Source organism: Rattus rattus, chromosome 2 (genome assembly GCF_011064425.1).
Source record: "Rattus rattus isolate New Zealand chromosome 2, Rrattus_CSIRO_v1, whole genome shotgun sequence".
Lineage (NCBI taxonomy): Eukaryota > Metazoa > Chordata > Mammalia > Rodentia > Muridae > Rattus > Rattus rattus.
The window spans coordinates 76077461-76099627 of record NC_046155.1 but is presented as its reverse complement, the minus strand read 5'-3'; the positions used below and the strand labels follow the sequence as shown (position 1 = coordinate 76099627).

Below are 22167 nucleotides of genomic sequence, written 5' to 3'. Positions count from 1 at the left end.
AAGTAGGTCACTAGGATAAGAACCTTGAATATTAGCTCAGTTGTAGTTCCAGACTCTGCTTCAAACCTACTGTAATAAACTCTGCCAACTTTTCTTACTGTAGTGAACTGAGTCCTCTGAACCTGTAAGCAAAATAACCTTTTTTTTCATAAGCAGTTTCTGTCAAACGTTTTGTCATAATTATGAGAAAAGTAACTCACTGCCTTTTGAAGAAGTGGTTTGTTCTCATGAGGCCCTATGCTGGCTCTCAGGTAATGGCTGGTTTAAAGAGAGCAAGCTCTCTGAGCTCTTTGGCTTTCTGTCCTCTATGTGATCTCCCACTCCAACACACCCCTGTTGTGATGTTCTTGGTTTTTGAAGCTTCCACAAAAGCTGAGCTGATGCTAGTACCTTGCCCTTGAACCTCTAGAATTGTGAGTTAAATAAATCTCTTTTCTTGATGGTTATGCAGCCTTAGGTAACTCAGTATCATAGCAGAAAACAGGCAACTACTCCACCCAAAAAGGACTTCCACTGATCCTCTGTTTTCTTTTATAACAGTCTTGAGTTATCTGTGTTGTCCTTGTTAAGCACACTGCCACCCTCACCCTTAGTACAAATGTAAGAGTCACCTTCAGCCTAGATATCATAGGGAGTGAAATGTGGCCAGTAGGCTTGAGAAACTGCATTTCAAAGTTAATTTAAATTCCATTTTAAATAACTATATACAAGGTGGTGACTGTACAATGGGTTGCACAGACCTTAGTGCTCAGACTATAAGGAGCAAATAGAGATGGCCCTATGTGAATGCCCTGCACCTTCTGGAAGGAATGTGAGGGTAAAACAAGGATATAAGTGAGTGTGAGAATTCAGAGCCAAGTGTTGTGAAGACATTGGGCTAGGAAAATGACTTAGCTACTGTTCTAATGCTGTGACAAAACACTATGGCCAAGGCAACTTATAAAAGGAAGTGTTTCATTCAAAAGGGAGAGCTTATGGTTTCAGAGGGCTAGAATCATAACGGTAGAGCAAAGGCATATATATCTGAGAGTTCACATCTTGAGCCACAACCAAGAAGCAGAAAGACACACTGGGAATGGCTCCAGTCATTTGAAACCTCAACCTTTCCCTAGTGACATGCCTCCTCTAACAAAGACACACCTCCTTATCCTTCCCAAACAGTTCCATCAATTGAGAACCAAGTATTCAGATATACAAGCCTATGAAGGTCATTCTCATTCAAACTTCCATAAAGAGGAAGAAGAGGAGGAGCCATGGGAAGAATATTCCTGGTAGGGGCATAGCAAGAGGAAATCCAAGGGCAGGAACATGTTTAGCAACTGCTAGGACAAAAGTTACATGAGTGACCAGAACCAAATAGACATAGATGATAAAGAGGAGGCCCTTAAGGGAGGTAGAGCCAAGTGGTATGGCCTGAATGGTTACGCCTTATTGGTAAGAGAACAGAGATATGGTCAGAGCAAGAGCCCCTATTAGAACCTTCCCTCAAGAGAGCAGTCTACAAAGCCTTAGTCTTGTTACTTGATGATGCCAGTCTTCAGAGCATAATGCCATAAATGTTGTTTTGAATGCATGTAGAATGTTCAGGTAAGTGCTGGCTTTCTACCTCCATGCAGATACCAGCCTTAGAATCACTGAAATGTTCTTAAGATGAGACAAAAGGACCTAAAAGGCCACCATGGCTGCTATCTGAGGGATGCTGAGGGCAGGAGGACCCAGGTAATAGCCTCCAGGCCTTGCCTAGCTAGGAACGGCAGCCATTCCTGCGTGTACCTGACTCCTCCGGTGATAACAGGTGCATTGGTAGCTGTTTTTCTGGAAGGGATTAAAATGATGCCAATGTGGAGTATGTTGAGTATCAACACAAGAGCATCCCTACCCTGCCACTCCTGTTCTATCTCAGAACACTGGAACATGAGCCCTAGCTAGCTATGCCCTTTTCAAGTCATGAATACTTTAGTGCCCCTGAACATTCAAGTTTATGTTTTTCTAATAACCCAAATGTCCAACATCATGAGGCCTGACAGTAATTATTACTTTGCTCTAATCATGATTCCATTTTTTTCATTAATTATTTACTTTACTTCCCCGTCACAGCCTGGTCTCCCTGTCCTCCTGCCACATGGTCCCTCCTTCCCCAACCCATCTCTTTCACCTCTGAGAAAGGGTACTAACCCACCCTGGTATCTATAGTCACTGCAGGACTAGGCACATCCTCTCCCACTGAGGCCAGACGGGGCAGCCCACTTAGGGGAGCAGGATCCATAGGCAGGCAACAGAGTCAGGGACAGCCCCTGCTTCAGTTGTTGGGGGACTCACATGAAGACCAAGCTGCACATCTGCTACATATGTGGGGGTGGGACCTAGGTCCAGCCATGTATGCTCTTTGGTTGGTGGTTCAGTCTCTGGGAGCCCCTAAGGGTCCAGGTTAGTTGATTCTGTTGGTCTTCTTGTAGAGTCCCTATACCCTCCAGGTTCCTTAGTCCTTACCATTCCAAATTTAAACATCCCAAATTGTCTCAAACTTTTCTTTAATAAAAAAAAAAAGCAGTTTAAATTTTTGATTTGGATCATAGCAAATATTTAGTTAGCTGAGGTGGGTAACCTGGTGGCATTAAGCAAGGTACTTGGTGAGCATGGGGTTGATCATTAGCATAAGGCTGAAATGTTGACCTTAGAGGCTGGGCCTAGGCCAAGTTTTGCCAGCAAGACAGTTTGCTAGCAAACTTAGGATGGCTGAGGCCCCATGATCAAGAGCACGGTGTGCTATGCAGGGCAGCTGTGTGGCAGGGCAAATCAGTAGCTGAGTCTGTGGATAGCAAGTCTCAGAAGCAGGGCTATGATGTCAGCTAGGATTGTCTCGGAGCCACATTAAGTGACTCAGAGCTGAGTAAAGTGGCACATGCCTATAATTCTAGCACTTGGGATTCTGAATCCCACTTGAGAGTTCAAGGCTTGCCTGGGTTATGTAGAGACCCTGTCTCACAAATACCAACACCACCAAACTTGGCTAATCACAAAAGAGAACTTCATGGTTTTTATGACAGAAGAGTCTAGGCAAGTGGTTCTCAACCTGTGGGTCACAACCCCCTGACCCCACCTCACCCCTGAGATTGCATGTCAGATATTTACATTACTATTATTAATAGTAGCAAGATTACACTTATAAAGTAGCAGCAAAATAATTTTAATTGGGGCCACCACAACATGAGGACTGTATTAAAGGGCTGGAGCATTAGGAAAGTTGAGAAACATTAGCCTAGGTGCTGGTTTCAGATGTGGCAGAAGCCAGGAAATTTCTGTAGTGTCACCAGGAATCTGACAGTTATCTTTACTACCCTACTAATGGCTTTATCTTCAGGCCCCCATATGACTTCCTCTGGTTACATCAGGCCTGCTCTTGATTTGGGCAGTCCCTGCAGAAAAATACTCTTCTTAGGAAAGATCAGAGATGATCACTTGCCTAGCCATGGAGCTGGATCTGCATTGTCCACATAAAGAGATGAGAGCCACATGACCACTCACCTTTGCTGAGTAGTGGGTGTGTTCACTGGAAGAGGCAGCCCAGTTATCTACTTCAGGCTAGGGGGAAAGTAGCCTTGACTAGTTCATTGAGTTATCCAGGCTAGAATGATACTCAATGAATGCGATAAACACGATTTATCATCTCAGTGTGTCTGGAAAGAAGAAAAAGAGGGGAAATAAGATCTGGGAAAAGGACCATGTGGCAGCCATGGGGCTTCAGTGTGTCACTTGAGGTAGCACAATACAAGTACCACCACATCTCCTCATTAAACAAAGAATGGGTACAGGAGAGTGTACTCAGCACTTGCACACAAGTGCACACTCACAAGTGGTTCTAGGTGAGGCTGTCAGAAGCGTGGGATTTCTGAGATACTGGGATCTGGGGTGAAGAAGGAAGGGCCTCAGTTGAAGCACTGGTAACTGGACATGGTGCAGAGGCTGGGTTTTATAGCAGGAAGTTTCCCCTGGATCCATAAAGGCATCCTTCTTCTAGAATTTCGCTGAGCAGATGCTAAGGGGTGCTCACCTGCAAGCCCCCAGGCCCAAGGCTCTGTGGTGTGGGTATGGATCCCATACATCTCCCTAGTACAATCCTTGAGATTTGACAGTGTTTGTGTGGCCCAGCTATATAACAATGGACTTGTCTACTCACAGGTTCCCATTCCAGAATCTATCCAGCAGCATAAAAAATAGTCAAGAAAAAAATCTCTACACTATATCTTTTTATCTTATTCTTTCCTAAATAATGTAGCATAACAATTTCCATAGCATTTACATTGTATTAGGCTCTATAAGTCACTTAGAGATGGTTTGGAGGAAGTAGGAGGCTGTACATAGGTTATATACAAATTTGCTATGTTTTATACCCGGGACTACAGCATGAGACAATGCTAGTGCCCACAGGCATCCTTCGATAAATCCCCCACAGATACTGAGAGATTAAGTCTGGAAGGGGGTGTGTGCACACCCACACCCACTGCAAGGTGCCCAAGACTATTACCTCTAGGGAGCAGGAGATGGTATGTGGGGACTTAATTAGGAGTCTGGGGGCTCAGAGTTCCACCCACATGATTAATTCAGACTGGGCCAGCCATAGCCAGGATTAAGCTCTAGCTAGAGAAGGAGGAGGAGGGAATGTTTTAATGCTTTCTTGCAGGGTGTCCAGGACTGTGGGACAGTGCAGACTTTATGTTTCTGTTCCCTATTCAGACAATCCTCATCAAATCTGCCCACAGATACAGTAGTATGTACTGGAAATATTTGAGACACAAGCTGCAGGCCAGGCAGGGGCCTCCCCTTCTCGACAGCCACAGGAACTTATGAATCCCCCTGCTGCACAGAGCTCACTCATCTCTTACCTCCCTTACCTGCCTTCCTCTCTGCCACAGTCATAATTCTTGAGGTAATGCTGAGCAGTAGACATCAATGGTCAGGTGAGGCTCTCAACTGTTCACATAAGGGAAGCAGACATGTTTTGGGGGCCAGACATCTCATTAGGAAAGCTAGGTTGCCCATCCACCACTGTCTGGATAGGAAGCCCAACTATACCCTGCCACCTCTTTAAATGAGTGTTTCTGTCTCACCAGATGTTTCCATGGTGGTAATTTTCAGAACTGCTCATTGAAAGCTGCCCATGCCATCCCTCTCCACGAGCTGCTTTCTGATTAATTCACAGCACATGCTTGCTCTGTGCCTCCACTAAACAGAGCACACATCCATATAAACATGTAAAAGCGTGCTTTGAACATCAACTTTTCTGACAGCCAGCAAATAGTAGCCTGCCATCCCACAATTGGATGATTGAAGCCAAGTTCCTGTGGAGGGATTCGGGTTTGATGGCTCTCCTTCTGAATTGTTCTGCAAACCTGTCTGTGGTGATCTAGGAATTTAGTTAGAGCATGCAGATTTAGCTTGCAGGGAGGCTAAGGCATGGGGATTGAGGGTAGGTGGATAGGACAGCGCTAGGGTCTCAGAGACCACACATGCCAAACACAGATCAGAAGCCAAAGCAAATCAGGAGTGGCCTGGGTTGGGGGATGGAGAGGTAGCAGCCATAGGCTGCCATCTTTTCCCCCTTTTGGTCTTAGGAGAATATCCAGGTTAGTCATATATCAGTTCTCTCATGATGGCCAAGATCCTACTATGTGCTATATCCTCAGGCAGTTGTGGAGGACCTCTTCTGACTTGGAGCTTCACTTGGTTAGGAGAGACAAATTAGCAACCAAGTCAGGCATGGAGGTGTAGAGCTGCAATCCCAGCACTTGTAATGTGAGATCTCAAGTCTGAGGCTTTGTCTGTCAGCTAATCTCTCACTAGGGAGGCAGAGGCAGACAGATCTAAGCTTGAGGCTTGCCTGGTCTATATAGTGAGTTCCAGGACAGCCAAGGCTACCTACCTTGTCTTCAAACAAAAAACAAACAAACAAACAAACAAAAAACCCTGCCCCAACCCTCTAGAAATGCTGATGAGAGAGACCATTTCAGAAACTGAGGAACTCAAGAGCATCAGTATATAGAGAGGAATGGGTGGGGTGTTCCATAAAGCTTGGTGTTGAGGAGTCTCTGAAGGCAAGGAGTTGGGCTGTGGCATTAAGGAGCAGTGCATGGAGGCAAGCAGACCTGGACCTGGGACTATAAATAGGTAGGTACTTAGAGTTGACAGCATGGAGTCACTGGGTGGTTTAGTCAGGAGGCTGCTGTAGTCTGAAGTTGTTTTTAAGTGAGTCTGGCTGCTGTGTGGGAAATGAAGTGCGTGTACAGGGTGACAGTGCAGAGTGGAAGCAGAGAGACCAATTAGTTGATTCTGGTGTCTCTGGAGAGATAGCAAAGGCCTGCACTGGGGCAGCAGTGTCTGTGGAAGATGAAGTCAGGCTGGAGAGGAAAGAGACAGAGAACTCCTTGACAGGTTGGATGTGGCTGGGAGGTCAGAGGGGAGCCTAGGATTTGGGAAGCTGGCTGACTAGCAGAACTGTGTTGAAGAGGGTAGAGATTTGGCTTGAGGAAGTGATGTAGAAATCTGTTGGGTGTAACTCCAGTGCCCAAGAGCCAGAGGCACATAGACCCTAGGTTCAGGGCTAGCCTGGGCTCCATTCCTATATTGTTTGTTTAAGTATTTGATGGATCTGAAACATATATAGGTTGAGATTCCCAAGAGGAGAGAGAGCACTAGTCATCCCTTAGGGTCCAGTGGAGAATTCAGGACTAGAGAGAGTCAGGGAATACATATTCTTGGTCCATAGAGACATTCAGAGCTTTGGGCCATGGGGAGTACAAGACACTCAGAAAACTAGCCTTAAACCTAGGGCAGCCCTGGTACTGAGGCCCAGATGAACTGGTGGGGGTTACAGAAATAGAGACAAGCCAAGGAGGCTGGACAGGAGAGTAGCCAGTTAGCCAGAAGCCAAGATATCACAAGCACGGGCATATCGTCACCAAAGCCCAGCAAATGGCATTGTGAAGGAGGAACAGCTATCTATCCATCTGCTGAGTCAGGTGTAGCAGGGGGCAAGAAATACCCCTGGCTTTGGCCTAGGGTCAGACCCTATACCCACCATCAAAGCTGAGAAAAGGGGTCTGTCATGGTGGTGCAGATGCCCTGGCTGTGGATGCCTTGACACAGTGGCTTCTATATTGAGTTCAAACAGGAACCTGTTGGGAGAGGAGGCAAGAGGCAAGAAAGAGGGGCAAGGGTAACAAGGACTTTCACTGTAGGTGTGACAGCAACCTGTGAGTACCTCTGTAGAATAGAATACTTAGTGATCAGACAGGAAGAAAACCTCAGATTCTCACAATTCGGATGCATCTCAGAGTAATTATGCTTAAGTGAAAGAAACCAGATAGAAAGGAGTACACATTACAAGCTGTATGCCAAAATTCTAGAAAATGTGTTACTTTATAAAAAGGGACCTGTTGAGGTGTCTCAGTGGATAAAAGCACTTAGTGTCAAACCTGATGACCTGAGTTCCACCCCTTGGATACATGGATTAGAAGGAACTGTCTCCCTCAGATTGTCCTCTGACAGCACATGTATATACAAACATACACACGCATACACACAGGCACACACACACACACATGCACACACACACACACACACACACACACACACACACGTAAAAATTCGGTGGTGTTGGTGAGCAGGTGGGTGGTTGTCTGGGGAAGCAGGGAAGGAGATGGATTTCAAAATGCATCACTTGGGGGTGATGGGTGTGTTTGTTATCCTAGTGTGGAGATTGTTCCAGGGAGATGTACGTGTTAAGACTTACCAAGTAGCTGTAAAGAGGTGTTTACTGTTTGATGTATGCATTATATTCCTTGGTAAAGCCTGGGAAGAGTTCTACCACAGAAAGGAGGGAAGTAACCAGGATCTGGAGGAGGGTGATCTTACTTTAAGCATGAATAGATGCGTATCAGATATATGCCTGAGAAAAGGCCATGTGTTTAGAGAATGAAGGGATAGGGATCTTTCTGCAAAGGTCACTGTGTCATGCTGTCCTGCCTTCTCCACATTCTGATGCAGTGGAAACCTCTAGAAACCTAGCTATATAGTACATAGCAAGGATTCCCTAGAAACTGTCATATCAAGGCTGAAGCCTTGGTACCTGGTCCACATCCCCTGGGTCCTTCTTTGTGTGCAGCTGAAGTGAGTGGGCCCCTGGCATGCTCCCTGGTATCGCTGCTCAGCACTGCTCGCTCTGCTTGCTCTGCTATCTGCCTAGAGAACATGCCCAGCTTGTGATGTGTGAGGGCACCTTTAGCGAGCAGTGAACAAATGCACTAACTTCTGTTTGGGGACATACTTCCAAACTACATGTCCTGGATTCCTTGGAGAGCCTTAACAGGAGGGGACCCGGCTTGCCCCCAGCTGTGAAGTACTCAGACACTTTTGGGAACATCCTCCTACCCTGTCTTACTTTCCCTACCTCCTGATTACACCAAGTCCTTGTCATAGGCTCTTCTTCTAAGATATTCAATATGAGATATCCATGGAGTCTAGGAGACTCCATTGAACATGCACACCAGATCTGCTTGATGCAGAAGCCCCAGGAACCACACTACATTTTAGTTTACTTAAAATACATATATTTGGGGGGTTTGTTTGTTTGGTTGGTTGGTGGTTGGTTTTTGTTTTGTTTTGTTTGAGATAAGAATCTCACTTTGTAGCCCATGCTAGCTTCCAACTCACTATGTCCTGGGGCCTGACAAGTGCTAGAATGACAGGTGTATACCACTGTACCTTCAGAGACTGGCTGGCTGAGAAGAGCCTTGCAAGGGTTCACAAGGCAGCATGGGCATCTTTGCTCCTGTAGGAGGCTAACTCTGATGATAACAGCAGGAGACCAGGAAACGGGGAAACCAATTAGTGGGCCATTACCAATGTCCTGACAGGAGGTGATGAAAGCCACGACAGTACTGAGGCTGCCTCTCTGAGAAAATTCTTTGATTTGTAGAGTATGTGCAGAGAGAGGAGAGGGAATCCATTTCACAGGTGCTGGCACAGTGCTCACTTTTCTAGCACTTTACATTTCTGTTTGGGGGCATCTTCCACCTTCACAGTCTGACACATCAGTCTGATGACACATGCTTTCCTTTTGCTCCTTTTTGTGCATTCAGGATCTTGACATTGGTGCTAAGAACGTGAAACTCTATGTCAACAAAAGCCTCCTCTTCGATGGCGTGTTAGAGAAAGGAGGAGGTGAAGCCCCGTTTGATTGTACCATCCCTGTTGACCTGCAGAGTGAGAAGAATGAGAACCCAGAGAAGGCCTTGAGTACTGACTGGAAAGAAAGCAAAGGCACCCTCAAGATGACTGCCACGGGTAAGGATAAGGAGCTTGGGCTCAGCTGCTTACAGCCAGCTGAATCCTTGGATATGAGTGTTTCCTCACAAGGAGATTTCCTTGGTGAAAAGGTGAATACTACATATTGCCCGAAGAAAAGTTTGTCCAAGTTACAGGAAGATGTAAGACTCTTGGCAACCCCTGCGTCTATGGGTGATGGGCCCAGTGTCCCTTCTTCCTCCTCTCCTGGGAAATGTCTTCCTCTAGAAGAGGAGCTCTCTTTCATCCAACAGCTGGAAAACCTCAGAAGTAGGAAAATCCCTGAACCCACTGGGAAAACTCCCCACTGGTTACAGCCTTCTCTCGCAGGAATGGGCAAAAAACAGACAGTTAGGAAGCCCAAACCCCTGTGGCTCAGTCCTGAAAAAGATCTGGAACAGAAGAGCAGGCTTCCATCTTATGACGTTATCGGTGATGCTTCTGGAGAGGTGGAGGCCAGAGAAAAAGGCCTGCGGCGTGAGCAAGGGAGAAGTAGCAGCTGGAACGTCATCACTGAGGAGAGACCCCCAAAGGCATCCTCCAAAGCCTGTGGCAGTGACTTAGACATCTTTAGCCAGCCTCCTAGCAGGGATCGCCCTGCTAGTGGGAGGAGGGCCCTGAAGAAGGACGCCAGCAGTAGCCATGGTGATGACCGGCCAGCCAGCAAAGGTAAGCTTCAAGCTGTCCCCATTGGAATGAAACTATTCATTTCCCTGGACCCTGCTTTCCTTATCTATAAAACAAGGAGGCTGTTCTCAAGTAGGGGGTCACAAATCTACTGTCTCAGCCAGAAAGGTGGTACAAATGAGGTAACCAAGAACTCTACCTGTTAAACTCTTAGCTGTGATGTCACTGGCACCAGGATGGCACCTTGGCCCAATTTTCTTGCACTACAAGGTTTTCCAAAGTGGACTTGATTTTCCACTTTGATAAAGGCATTAGTCCCTAGTAATTTACCTGAGTCTGAAGGCCCAAGACCATTGGTCGGAGGCAGCCTCCACGCTGTAGACTTGTTGCTGGCCTCCAGGAATGCATGGCCAGTGTGCCAGTTTGCTTTCGCTTTTGTCGGTACAAACTGGAGGAAGGAAAGGCCTTGCTTTACAGTGTTAGCAATGACGGCGATTATTTTGAAACCACTGTGTGTATTTAAAAGAAATGGTCATGGCTCAGGCCTGTAATCTCAGATACTCCAGAGGCTGAGGCTGGAGAGTTACAAGTCCAAGGCTGACCTAGGCTTCAGGATGAGTGTAAGGCCAGCCTGATCAACTTAGTGATACCTTGTCTCAAAACACAGTGGGTTATCTACAAGGACATCCTGAATGTGAAAGGGGCTCAGGGTGTCATCTTCACATATCCATCCTGAGTAAAAGGGCACCAAGGTGGGGACACTGGTAGGGACAACCAGACTTGCCCGTGTTGGGGAGTACCTTATTAATTGATTAATTAATTAATCAGAATGAATCTGACTGTTTGCAGGCACTCTGCTCGCTGAGCCTCAGTGTCTTCATCTGTAAGATAGGATTGACGCACCCATCTTAGAGTTGTGAGGGACAAACAAGACAATGGTTTAATGAAACAGCAGAGCTTCCCTGGTTCCTGGGGAGTGTTCAGCAAGTAATAAGTGAGACATCAGCCTGTGCCTTGTACCACTCCACAAACCTACTGGCCTCAATTTTTCCTCCTATTACCACAAAGCCTCCACAAAGCACCCCTTTCCTCAAGGATTCTAGGTGGGCTATTTGAGATCCGTGGGCTATGCTTGGCAGGTACCTGGCAGAGAAGCATGCCTCAACAAATGGTTAATGCTTTTGCGCTCCCATGCCCAGCCTGCATCACCTGTGCTCTGAGTCTGCTTCTTGGTGTGGCCACAGGCAATGCCCATCTTCCTTAGTCATCTCTGGTCACTACATCAGTGAGTGTCTGCTTGGTTCCTCTTGTGTCCCTCAGAATCTGAGGGCTACCCCAAACCTCTGGCTGTCCTCTGGGTCTGTGCTGCCACCCACCTTTCAGCTAGACTCTAATAGTGGGTATAGCAGAGATCAGGAAATCCCAGAAGGGCTAAGCCTGAAATCTCTAACCTCAAGGAGTTGAGGCAGGAGTATCACCAAGACAGGCCTCTGCTGTATAGAAAGGCCCTGTTTAAAAAAAAAAAAAAAAAAAAAAAAAAAAAAAAAAAAAAACCCAAAACATTAAAATGGTTGAAGGTGAGGGGATTGACAGGTAAAGTACTTGAGAATCTGATTTGGACACCCAGACCCACCCAATTCCAGCTCTGGGGGAAGCAGAGGCAGGAGGATCCTTGCCAATCTAGCCAAATAATGACACCCAGGCCAGTGAGAGACCTTGTCAGCAGAGATGGACATTCCCTCAGGATGAAAACCAGGTTTGTCCTCTAGTCTCCACAGGCATGCAAAATATATACACATGCACACACAATTATACACGCACACTAAAGAACAGACAGTAAAAGAAAGAGAAGCCTTCTGAACATGAAAGCCTGCCTTAGGTGACATGCCGTGGGGCAGGACAGTGGTGACAAGCAGTGCCTGGATCCATGTGTTCTTTGCCAAGGGCTGGTCCAACCTTACTGGTTCTCTTGACAGCCCCATCTAACAGATAAAAAAATGTGAAATTTAAGTAACTTTTCTAGAGATTCCTTTCCCACAACCAGTGGGGCTGTATAGACTTTGAACCACAGTGGATCAGTCCCACCATTCTGAGCCTATTAGCATAACTGCCAACACTCACTGAGTGGCCAGCCAGGTTTTAAACAGACATGGAGCGGCAGGGAGTTCTTGGTGACAGGCAACAGTCCAGCTGTCCAAGTTGAGAGGCCTCAATCTCACTGGAATTTCTTGGCAGGCACTTCCCTGCTTGGCTCTCAAGTCCTTGAGATTCAATACTTGTTAGCTGCTTTTGCTAACAAGGAAAGTTGTTTAGAAATAGTGTTATTACCCATCACCCAACTCCAAAGCCCACTGCCTGGGCCTCTAAAAAGTGTTCTAGCTGAGTCCACTAAAATGCTAGTGGGGTGATAAGCCTCACAGAATTCACCATGTTGAGTCCACCACAATGCCTTTACTGTGGCCCACCAGGGAATCGTATTGTACTGTAATGCCATGGCCACTCTGGGAGTGGGTGTGTGGGCCACAGGTGGATGAGGCCTCATCAGCCTTTACCATGCACAGTGAAGAGGAGGAGGTGGAAACCTCAGGGAACTCCGAGGTACCAAAGGCTAGTAGCATCTCTTCCCTGTTCCCCTGGTTCTGCTCAAAAGCCCACCGGGCCGTCCGTCACCTTTTCCTTGCTAGTTTGTTCACAGGAAGCCAAAGGCCTTTCAGCCCCAAGTAACTGAGTGCCGGTTCTGGGCCCTGCCAGTTCTAGAGTCTCATGAGATACTGATTGGTAGACTTGGGTCAGCTGTCCAGACCTTGTCCAGTCAGCAATGGCCGAAGCAGGTGCACTGGAAGAAAGGTAGTTGCGTTGTATTTCTCCTTGTCCATTCTCATTTCCTGTGTTAGTAGCCATTGATGCAGATATGGTGATGGTGACAAGGGCAGTTTTATAAATTCTGAGCTTCAATTGTCCATATCTGACTCCACACAGGAGGAGTCTTTTGGCATCTTGAATTCTGTCATGTCGTCATCAGAGATCCTTCTAGACTCCATAGACTGCAGATGGATGCCATGGCCTTCTGCTGCTCATTTTGGTTTAGGGCCAGAGCTGGGGACATGGCTTAATGAGAAAGTGCTTAACGTGTCTCATCCATAGTACCATAAAAAAGGAAATAGGAAACTTCTTGACTAACAGATTTAGGATAGTATTGTCAGCATTGACAAGCCAAGCCTTAGCTTAGTCCCAAGTAGTAGTCAGAGCCTGTTCCCAGCAGAGACACATGGATGTCCAGCTGCCATCACACCCAACAGGGCCAGGAGAAAGTCTGTACCTCTCCTTTTAGAACCAAGTCTGTGACTGAGGGAGGAGTCTGGAAGGCAAACTCAGAAGGAGTGCCAAGTCCCTGGTCCCTGGCAGAGGCACGCCAGCCAAGTTCCTGATGTGTGGTGCTTAGTATTTCCTGGCATGCTTGTAGGCCAACTCTGCCATTGCTTTCAGTCAGAGGAATTCAAATCACAGAGACCCGAGTGATGACAGCCCTTGCTAGAGCCTCTTCTGCTGCATGTCATACCAGTTTCTGGGAGGAGAGACTATGGGGACTTATGGGTTCTTTATTGGCAGATAGGAAGATGGGGCAGGGCAGGCACGGGACAACCTGCTGGTTATAACCGCCAGGCTGATCCAAGAAACTGAAGGCAAGAAGCTAATATTGACAGGTCTTCCTGTCCCAGCAAACACTTCTAGGTGTTTCTAGCAAGCACCTCATGCTTTCTGTGTATGGCACTTGGTCATGCCAGGAAGCAAGGATGAGGTGGAGGAGGGGCACTGAAAGGAAGTGACCATCTGGAGGAAGAGCTGTCCCAGCAGAAGGCAGAGAAGGACAAAGACCCACTAAAGAAGACATCTGGTGGGGTGGAGCGGGATAGCAGCGGCTGCGGGAGATGGAGGTTGCAGAAATGGGAAGAGCCACAACAGGGCACAGTGAGCAAAGTCATTTTTATTCTTAGCATAAGAAATGATCATGGTGGGCTGGAGAGATGGCTCAGCAGTAAGAGCACTGACTACTTTTCCAGAGGACCTGAGTTCAATTCCCAGCAACCACATGGTGGCTCACAACCATCTGTAATGGAATCTGGTGTCTGAAGACAGCTACAGTGTACTCATGTAAATATAATAATAAATAAATCTTTTTTAAAAAAGAAATGATCGTGGCAATGAAAATAGCATGTGACAAACTCTGCTGTAGGTTCAAGGCTCAGGGTGTTAAAGTGACCAGACCACACACAGATAACATGAGGTGCTGGAAATATCTACAAGGTGTTTTCTAGGATGGAGAGGCTTCTCGCCTTCAGTCCCCTAGATCAGTGTGGAGGCTGTCATCTGTGGGTTCTCCCATGCCTGCTTGCCCCCTCTTTCCTATCTGCCGACAGCAAAGAGCCTAGTAGTCTTGTCACTGGAATTGGAGAACCCTGGCAGAACTTGATCTGAGCTTGACCGGTGCCTGTGTGGGAGCTGAGAGACCATGGGGCTGAGAGTGATAGCTGGGTAAAACCAAAAGCAGCAGGGTGGAGCCAAGGATCAAGTAAGTCTCAGGTCTCCTAACTTTGCAAGGTGGCACTACTATGATAAGAAGCTTGAGTAGGCTTGTGTGGTAGGCACACCTGTGCTCCTGAAATCCTGGAGGCTGAGGCAGGGAGCTCACAGTCTGAGACCAGCCTGAGCTATGTAATAAGACCCCATCTCAAAGGTGTGGGGAGAAAGAAGCAAAGAAAAAGAGAGGCAGTGGGGAGCTAGCTCTCTGGGTCAGGGAGCTGAAGTGGTATGTTTCCTAGACCACTGGGAGACAAACTCTCAAGTGCAAGACCTTTGTGTGGGATGTCACATGTGAAGTGAAGACTGACAAAGACTTGAGAGTCATTGTCACTTGCTGAAAATGGGGAGTTCAGAGGTGTCTTAGGCATCTAAAGTGCAAAAGGCCACCAAGGCTCTTGGGAACAGGTGGATACAGGAGCTCATATAAAGCTATCAGAGTTTCTCTGTATCTTTCGGTTCCTGCTCCCAAGTTGTCATTTTTAGGAAGGTTCCCCACAGTGTAGTCAAATAGCCCCCCACAGTTCAACCCTGTGGTCATATCCCATCAGCCTGGCTCAGCCAGAGGAATGACAGCCTCTTGAGCATCAGTGTAGATAGCCTCAAAGTGGGATGGTCTTCAGAAAGCTGAGGCTTGTTTCCCGAAGAGGAGAGGCTGAGTTCAGGGTGGAGTTGAAAGGCCACTATTGAGACAGGAAACAGGATGTCTGTACAGAATAGGGGAGAACAGGGCATGATGGGAGGGAACCACAGGATCTGGTACCCTCCCTTTTCTAGACAGGAGAGGTTTATACATTGTCTGCAGGCAGAGAGAGCAGTGGAAAGCACTGGAGGAAGAAGCAGTCTTGGAAGACTCTAGAGAGAGTAATTGATAGTGCCAAGCTCCCTAGAGCGCAGGCAGGGAGGGAGTGGAGTGCAGGCACTGCTCAGTATGAAAGCAGCCTAGAATGGCAGTGCTGCATGCCGCTGTCTATTCAGAATGACACCTTTCCACGGCTGGCTGTGCATGGCTGCCGGCAAGGGCCAATGCCTGATGGTCACTCCGAGCTCAGAGATTCTGAGAGGGGCTTCAGAGCCTTTCTTGAAGTACTGGTTGAGTTCTCATGCTTGGGACTCAGGCTTTGTCCTTACATAGGAGTAGACAGATGCCTTACCCTTTAATACACTTGGTGAAGTTGACTGCTTTGAACTTGTGATCCTCTTGCCTCCATAGACCAATGCTAGTACTCAGACTTCCCATTCTTTCTTGAGCATTCATCCCGTTGTTAAGTAATACATTCTAGTGCTGCCAGAGCCATGTGACCGGGCCAGCTTCCAGTGCAGTACAGCCTACACTGTGACCAACTCAGACCCCATGGCCATGATATGTCCCTGGCTATGGGAGTTTCAAAATGGGGTGACTTCTGGTAAAGTTTTTAACACCAAAATAGCCTTCCTGGGTCAGCTTCCTGTCACCATGGTACCCACGATGAACAAATTTCAAAGGTTAGATCATTGTGGCCCACAGGTTCAGAGGCTCAGGCCTGAGATATCTGGCCATGTTGCTCTGGGCCTACAGAAGGAGCATGTGATGGCAGCAGGTGATGAGGGAAGCTGCTCCCCTGATGTAGCTGGAAAGTGAAGAGAGAGAGAACATCCCAGGATCCCTTTCAGGGATGTGTCCCTACCTCGTAAAGGCTCCACCTTCCCAGGAGTGCCACAGCATGGATGTCAAGCCTGAAACATACTAGCCTTTGGGGAATGTTCAAGATTCAAACTGTAGCTCTTCTGATTAGCACAACAGCTGTACTCCTAGAAAGTTCAAAGTCTATTAAAAGACTCTTGTTTTTCCTGAAAAGAGAGTCTAGACTTGGTTGATGATAAACAGTTCTTTGTCAAGACCAACACCGAAGCTCATGGGGGAGAAGAAGCCACAGTTCACCTAGCCTACCGTGAAGTTGTAGAGTACTCATGTGGACCATCTCTGTGCTGTGGAGTTTACCTCATTAAGTAATGTCTGAATGAATCTGACTGCAGGCACTCTGCTCTCTGAGCCTCAGTGTCTTCATCTCTAAGACAGGATTGACGCACCCATCTTAGAGTTGTGAGGGACAAAGAAGACAGTGGCTTTAATGAAATATCAGAGCTTCCCTGGCTCCTGGGGAATGCATGAGACAGTTTCCAAGGTGTGACACTAACAGGGTGCCCCCCTCCTGTGTTCTCTTTCAGAAGACGCCCAGGCCACCCAGACACTGCCTTGGTTGCAGTGGGATGGTGAGCAGGAGCATGCACTGCATGCATCGTGGGATTCCCTCACTGCCTTCGACCGTGCCCACCGGGGCCGCATCTCTGCTCTGGAGCCACAGGGGGACATCCTGGATGAGTTCCTGAAGCAGCAGAGGAGCAGCCGGCATGAGGAGTCCCCAGTCCCTGGCAGAGAGGAGGAGTCAGAGCCCTCTACAGAGACAGATGGTGACAGCGATTTTAAAATTCCAGTCCTCCCTTATGGACAGCACTTGGTCATTGACATCAAGTCTACATGGGGAGATAGACACTATGTTGGCCTTAATGGCATAGAAATATTCAGCTCCTCAGGGGAGCCAGTACAGATTTCCAGCATTACAGCAGACCCTCCTGACATCAATATTTTACCAGCTTATGGGAAAGACCCACGTGTAGTGTCTAACCTCATTGATGGGGTGAACAGGACCCAGGATGACATGCACGTCTGGCTGGCCCCCTTCACACCAGGCATGACCCACACCATCTCTATTGAATTCACACACCCTTGCCAAGTTGCCCTGATTAGGATTTGGAATTACAATAAGTCTCGAATCCACTCCTTCCGAGGTGTGAAAGACATCACAATGCTGTTGGATACTCAGTGCATCTTTGAAGGAGAAATTGCCAAAGCCTCAGGAACCCTGATGGGAGGTACAGTATATCTGTGGGGATTTTCTACAAGTCCTTGTTTGCTACTCACTGAGGCAAGGAGTGGAAACCCATGATCTAGTCCAGGACAGCTAAGGTCTTCCTAGACATGGGGTGCACCCCTCACCTCCTCCAGGATGGGTGGGCCAGAGTCGGCCCTCTAACACTAAGTGTCTTTCTAGAGACTAGGTAGGATCTTGAACCTGAGAAGGGGCTTTTCTGCAAGTTCAGAGTATCTTTCTTGCCTTTAGGCAAAGGGATGGGATATTTAGAGAGTCAATGGTCCAGTCAGTCATTGGAGCCCAGGTCTCCAGGTTGGGAGAATACCCACACCTTATGGGGGAGGTACTTTATAAAAGGGCCCACAGGAAGCCAGGCTAGGCAGTGCATACCTAGTGATTCCAGCCCTAGGCTTATGTATGCATAGATGGTAAGTCACCCTCGCTCGAGACCACCCCTGTCCTATACACACTATTCCTATCCTGTTTCACCAAAGACTATAGCTCATGTGAGCTATAGACTTAAGTTCAGGGGCAGTCTGAGTCTTAACAAGGCTGTCTCAAGATTTAAAGCATGGGATGTCTGTGGCTATAGGTCAGTGGTAGACCTTTTGAGTATCAAGGCCCTAGGGTCTTGTATCCCCAGCACCAAAGAAACAGGCTCAGGAATCTGGGTTGGGCACCCAGTGCCTCACACACACCAGAGAGATAACAAGAATTCTTATTCCATGAGGTCCCACCAATGTGGCTCTCAGCTTGGTGAAATGTGGGGGGGCGAGCTCTTGGCTCACATCAAGAACTGTCAGTTGCTTAAGACCACATAGCGTATGGGACACTATGACATGTTATAGGTGGCAGATCACTGGGACTGGGGGATAGCTGAATCTTCTCTCTTCTTGGTGATGTCCAGCCCCTGAGCACTTTGGAGACACTATTCTATTCACCACGGATGAGGACATCCTAGAGGCCATATTCTGTTTGGATGATACTTTTGACATGGATGCTGAGAGTCTGTGTGGTCTTCAGCCTGAAGAGGCGCTAAGGAGGCCCAGCACTGCCGATGGTGAAGGTCAGGATGAAAGGCCTTTCACACAGGCTGGCTTGGGTGCCCAGGACCAGGTAGGACTGGAGTGGGCCTGGGGAGTACCCGTACCTGGACAGGTCTCACTATGCAGCACAGTCTGGCCTTGAACTCACTCTCTTCCTGCCTCAGCCTCCCAAGTGGTGGGGCAGCTCCTAAATGGATTACCGCTCCTGACTTGGAGCAGGGAGGGAAAGGAAGACAGATGTCCTTTATGCTGCTGGGGCTGCTGCTTTGACAGTCCCCATTTTTTCTATTTCATTTTCTATCCGGTATTTCATATTTCACTTTCTAATTAATTTTTTTAAACTGAAGTGAAGTATGGATTCAAATTTTCATCAAAGCCAGGAAGTATAGGCTAGATGTTGGGCTCGGTGCTGCATGTGTATAATATAGAGGTTGTGTTGTCTTTGGGGAGGGGGTGTGCCTGGGGCTGCTTCCCATCACTCACCATGATCACTCACCATTGTGAGTAGAACAGAAATGCTCAATTAAAACAATGAGCAGAGTATTCAAGGGGGCCTTCCCCCTCTCGGAGAAGGAGAGAGGGTAGTGAAGAGAAGGATTTGTGAGGGCAGGGCTGGAAGGAGAAGAGGGAGGAGGCTGCAATGGGGATGTAATGTAGAAAAAAAATCATGGAAAGGAAAAAAATGACCAGAGCTAAGCATCCTGGTATAGGCCTCAAAGCCAGCCTTTTGCGAGTTTAAGGCAAATCAGAGTTGTAGAATGAGTTCAAAACCATCCTGGCTAAGTTAGAGAAACTGTGTCTCAAAATAAAAAGAAAAAAATTATAGATGTGATCATTGGAAAAGTATTTGCCTAGCATGCTTTAGGCCCAGATTCTACCCCAGGAACCATTTATAAACAAAACTGAGCACAACTGGCTGTCTGAGCACATGCTCTAACCCAAGCTCACTAGTAATATGGGCTTTGTAAGCCCAGCCCAAAATGACTCTCAAGTAGGGACTGTTGTATTCCTGTTGAGGGCATGGAGTAAGTGCCTTAACTGAGGTTATACCACAAAGGTATCAAAGCCAGAATCTGAGTGCATAGTGTTAAAGAAGATGGGCAATAGTAAGCCTGTGTCGGGGTCCATTGATGAAAATGGAGAGGCTACAGGGTCTTGAGAGAGTCCTGGGTGCGGAGAAAGAGGAATAGAAAGGACAGCCAGAAGCCCCAGGTGACAGGCTGGCCCACAGAAGTGTGTGAGGAAAGCAGGCAGCTGGCATAGAGACCAATCCCTGTTCGATGGGGCTGGAGCAGCACGGCTAGGCAGGCATGGGGTAAGATGGCCACAAGCAGGAGCCTGAGAAGGGACTGCCACTCTGCCCAGTGACAGCTCATCACCCATTGTTATCTGTTCTCATGATCTTTTCAAAAGAAGCCAGAAATCTGGGTCATAAATGATCTCAGTTTAAAATGGCAATTAACTGAAAGTTCCAAGTCTTCCCTGCCCACAAAGCACACCAGTCTGCTCTTGACCTATGGGCCTTCAGGGAGCTGACCTTGAAGTCCTCCATCTGTCCAGTGATTTCCAAAAGTCAAGGCCCAGGGGGACTTGCTGGACCTGACCCGCAAGGCATGAGGGATTGCTTGATCCTGGGAAGACAAACTTCTTACTTCATTTTGCCTTACACCATCCCTGTCTGAAGCACTGGAGGCTTCTTTGTCTAGGAGAATTAATATAAAATAATGAATTAATTAGTCTTATGTGGAGACCCCAAGCAGACTGCTCTGACCTATCAGTAGACAAGACTGGTTGCCCATGGGGTCAGCTAGGAACTCTAACAATATAGGAGTCTCAGCTCACTCCTAAGATGTTCATTCTGGACAGCCAAAGCGTGTGCCACTCGGTGTGGCTTGAGGTCCCCTTTCTTCCTTCTTCCTCCCTTTCTCCTATCTTCATTTCAGTCTTCTCTCTCTCTCTCTCTCTCTCTCTCTCTCTCTCTCTCTCTCTCTCTTCCCCACCCCTCTTTCTTCCTGCTCTCTCCTGTCAACCTTCCCTCCTCCATCTTTCTTCTTCCTCTTCCTTTCCTCCCACTTCTCTTCTCCTTCCAGCTCTGCCTCTTCCTGTCCTTTCTCCTTCCTTATCCATCCTCCTTTCTCCTCTTCTGTCTTTCTCCCTCCCTCCTTTTCCCTTCTTCTCTGACTCCTCATCTCCCTCCTTCCTTGTGTCCGTCCCCCGCCCTTCCTTCCTCCTCTATCCCTCTCCTCTGTCTTCCTTCCTCTCACTCTGTGAGCATTAAGGGTCTGTAGGAGACTGAAAAGTGTGAATGCCCTGTGGGGATCCTTGCCCCTTAGCTGCTGTAAGAGCTATGGGTAGGGATGTGGTCCCAGGCTCCAGATACCCACATGCCTTGTCATAGGAAGGGAAGGCATACAAAAACAGACACGGGAATTTCCAGGGCACGGAATGGACGATGAATCTGGTAAAGGAACTGTGTGGATACCACTAAAACCTCCCTTCTCCCTGTTTCTCCCCAACCATCCTATAGGTACCAGGACTAGAGCTCCAATCCGGCGCCCCTGTCTCTGATGTCTCCACTCCTGAGCCAGGCATCTTCTACGGGCTATGTGAGTACCTTCCCCAGGTACCTGGCCGGGCCTTCTGTTTTCTTTGCACTGTCAGAAAGGCATTTGTGCCCACTGGGAATCTGGACTTGGGAGCCAATTGACTCCAGGCTGCTGCAGGCTTAGTAATTAGAGCTGTCATAGAACCCAGCCACAGCTCAGCTCTTACACAAAGGAAAGAAGGGGTTAGGGTGGGGGCATTGTGGAATCACATGGCCCAAGGCCTAGGTCTTCTGACTTCTTCAGAACCTGTGATTTTAGGCAGACTCTGAAGTGTTGGCTGATTTCACATGTTGGCATACATAAGGCTGCTCCCTGAAGAGATCTCATCTGGACCCTGGGCCTCTCCCCTTCCTTCCAGACAAGTTCCTCTCTTAGTTCACTCACATCCATGCCAGCCCCCCATTGTCTAAGGAAGCTCCAAGCTGAGATTGTGGCTATCTGCAATCACTCCACCCCACCTACCCTACCCCAGGGCCCGGTTAACGGGTTCTCCGTATGGCCTGCTGCCTTGCTTCCTATGCTTTCTTGCTCCTCCTGCTGCCGTGTCACTTGCTTTCAGTTTATCTCTTGAAAACAAGAGCTGTGGCCCAACCCAATTTCTTCAGAAGCAGCCTCACACCTTCAGTTCCCAGTTCATCCCAGCCTAGCCTGGCCCCTTCTCTTGCCACCCTAGTAGGTGGAGGCTTCCGGGTCTGAATGTCTCTTCTGGCTCCCTGCCTGCCCAGTCTGTGTAGTCTGAGTATGGGGTTTCTAAGGTAGCTCTGAGGAAAAATGACTGGGGCCTACATTGAGGGGCAGGCAGGACTGGACAGAAAGCAAAGGTGGCCTCATCAAGGACTCAGCAGCTAGATGGGAAACCTAGAGGCTGGTGATAACCTGAGCTGAGAGAAAGCTTGGTCTTCATGTCCCTATGTCTTCATGTCACTGGTCATAGGCTACATCCAGGAAGGACACACCTTTCTGAAGATACTCATTAACCCTGTAACACAGGCAGTCTCCTGCCCAGGACAAGGGTCTAGGTGGTACCTAATGTTTACTGCACCCCTTCCTGCTCAG

General features: G+C 47.9%; 1 protein-coding gene across 4 annotated transcripts in view; it reads left to right on the top strand.

Annotated features, from left to right (window-relative positions):
• Kiaa0556 (KIAA0556 ortholog) overlaps window positions 1-22167 on the top strand; it is a 162742-nt gene that overhangs the window by 122737 nt on the left and 17838 nt on the right. For all 4 annotated transcript variants that reach the window (XM_032892688.1, XM_032892689.1, XM_032892687.1 and 1 more), the window contains 4 exons: window positions 9138-10011; window positions 16756-17460; window positions 18367-18575; window positions 21033-21111. In XM_032892688.1, coding sequence (XP_032748579.1) covers window positions 9138-10011; window positions 16756-17460; window positions 18367-18575; window positions 21033-21111 — 1867 coding nt within the window. The remainder of the gene's footprint in view (window positions 1-9137; window positions 10012-16755; window positions 17461-18366; window positions 18576-21032; window positions 21112-22167) is intronic.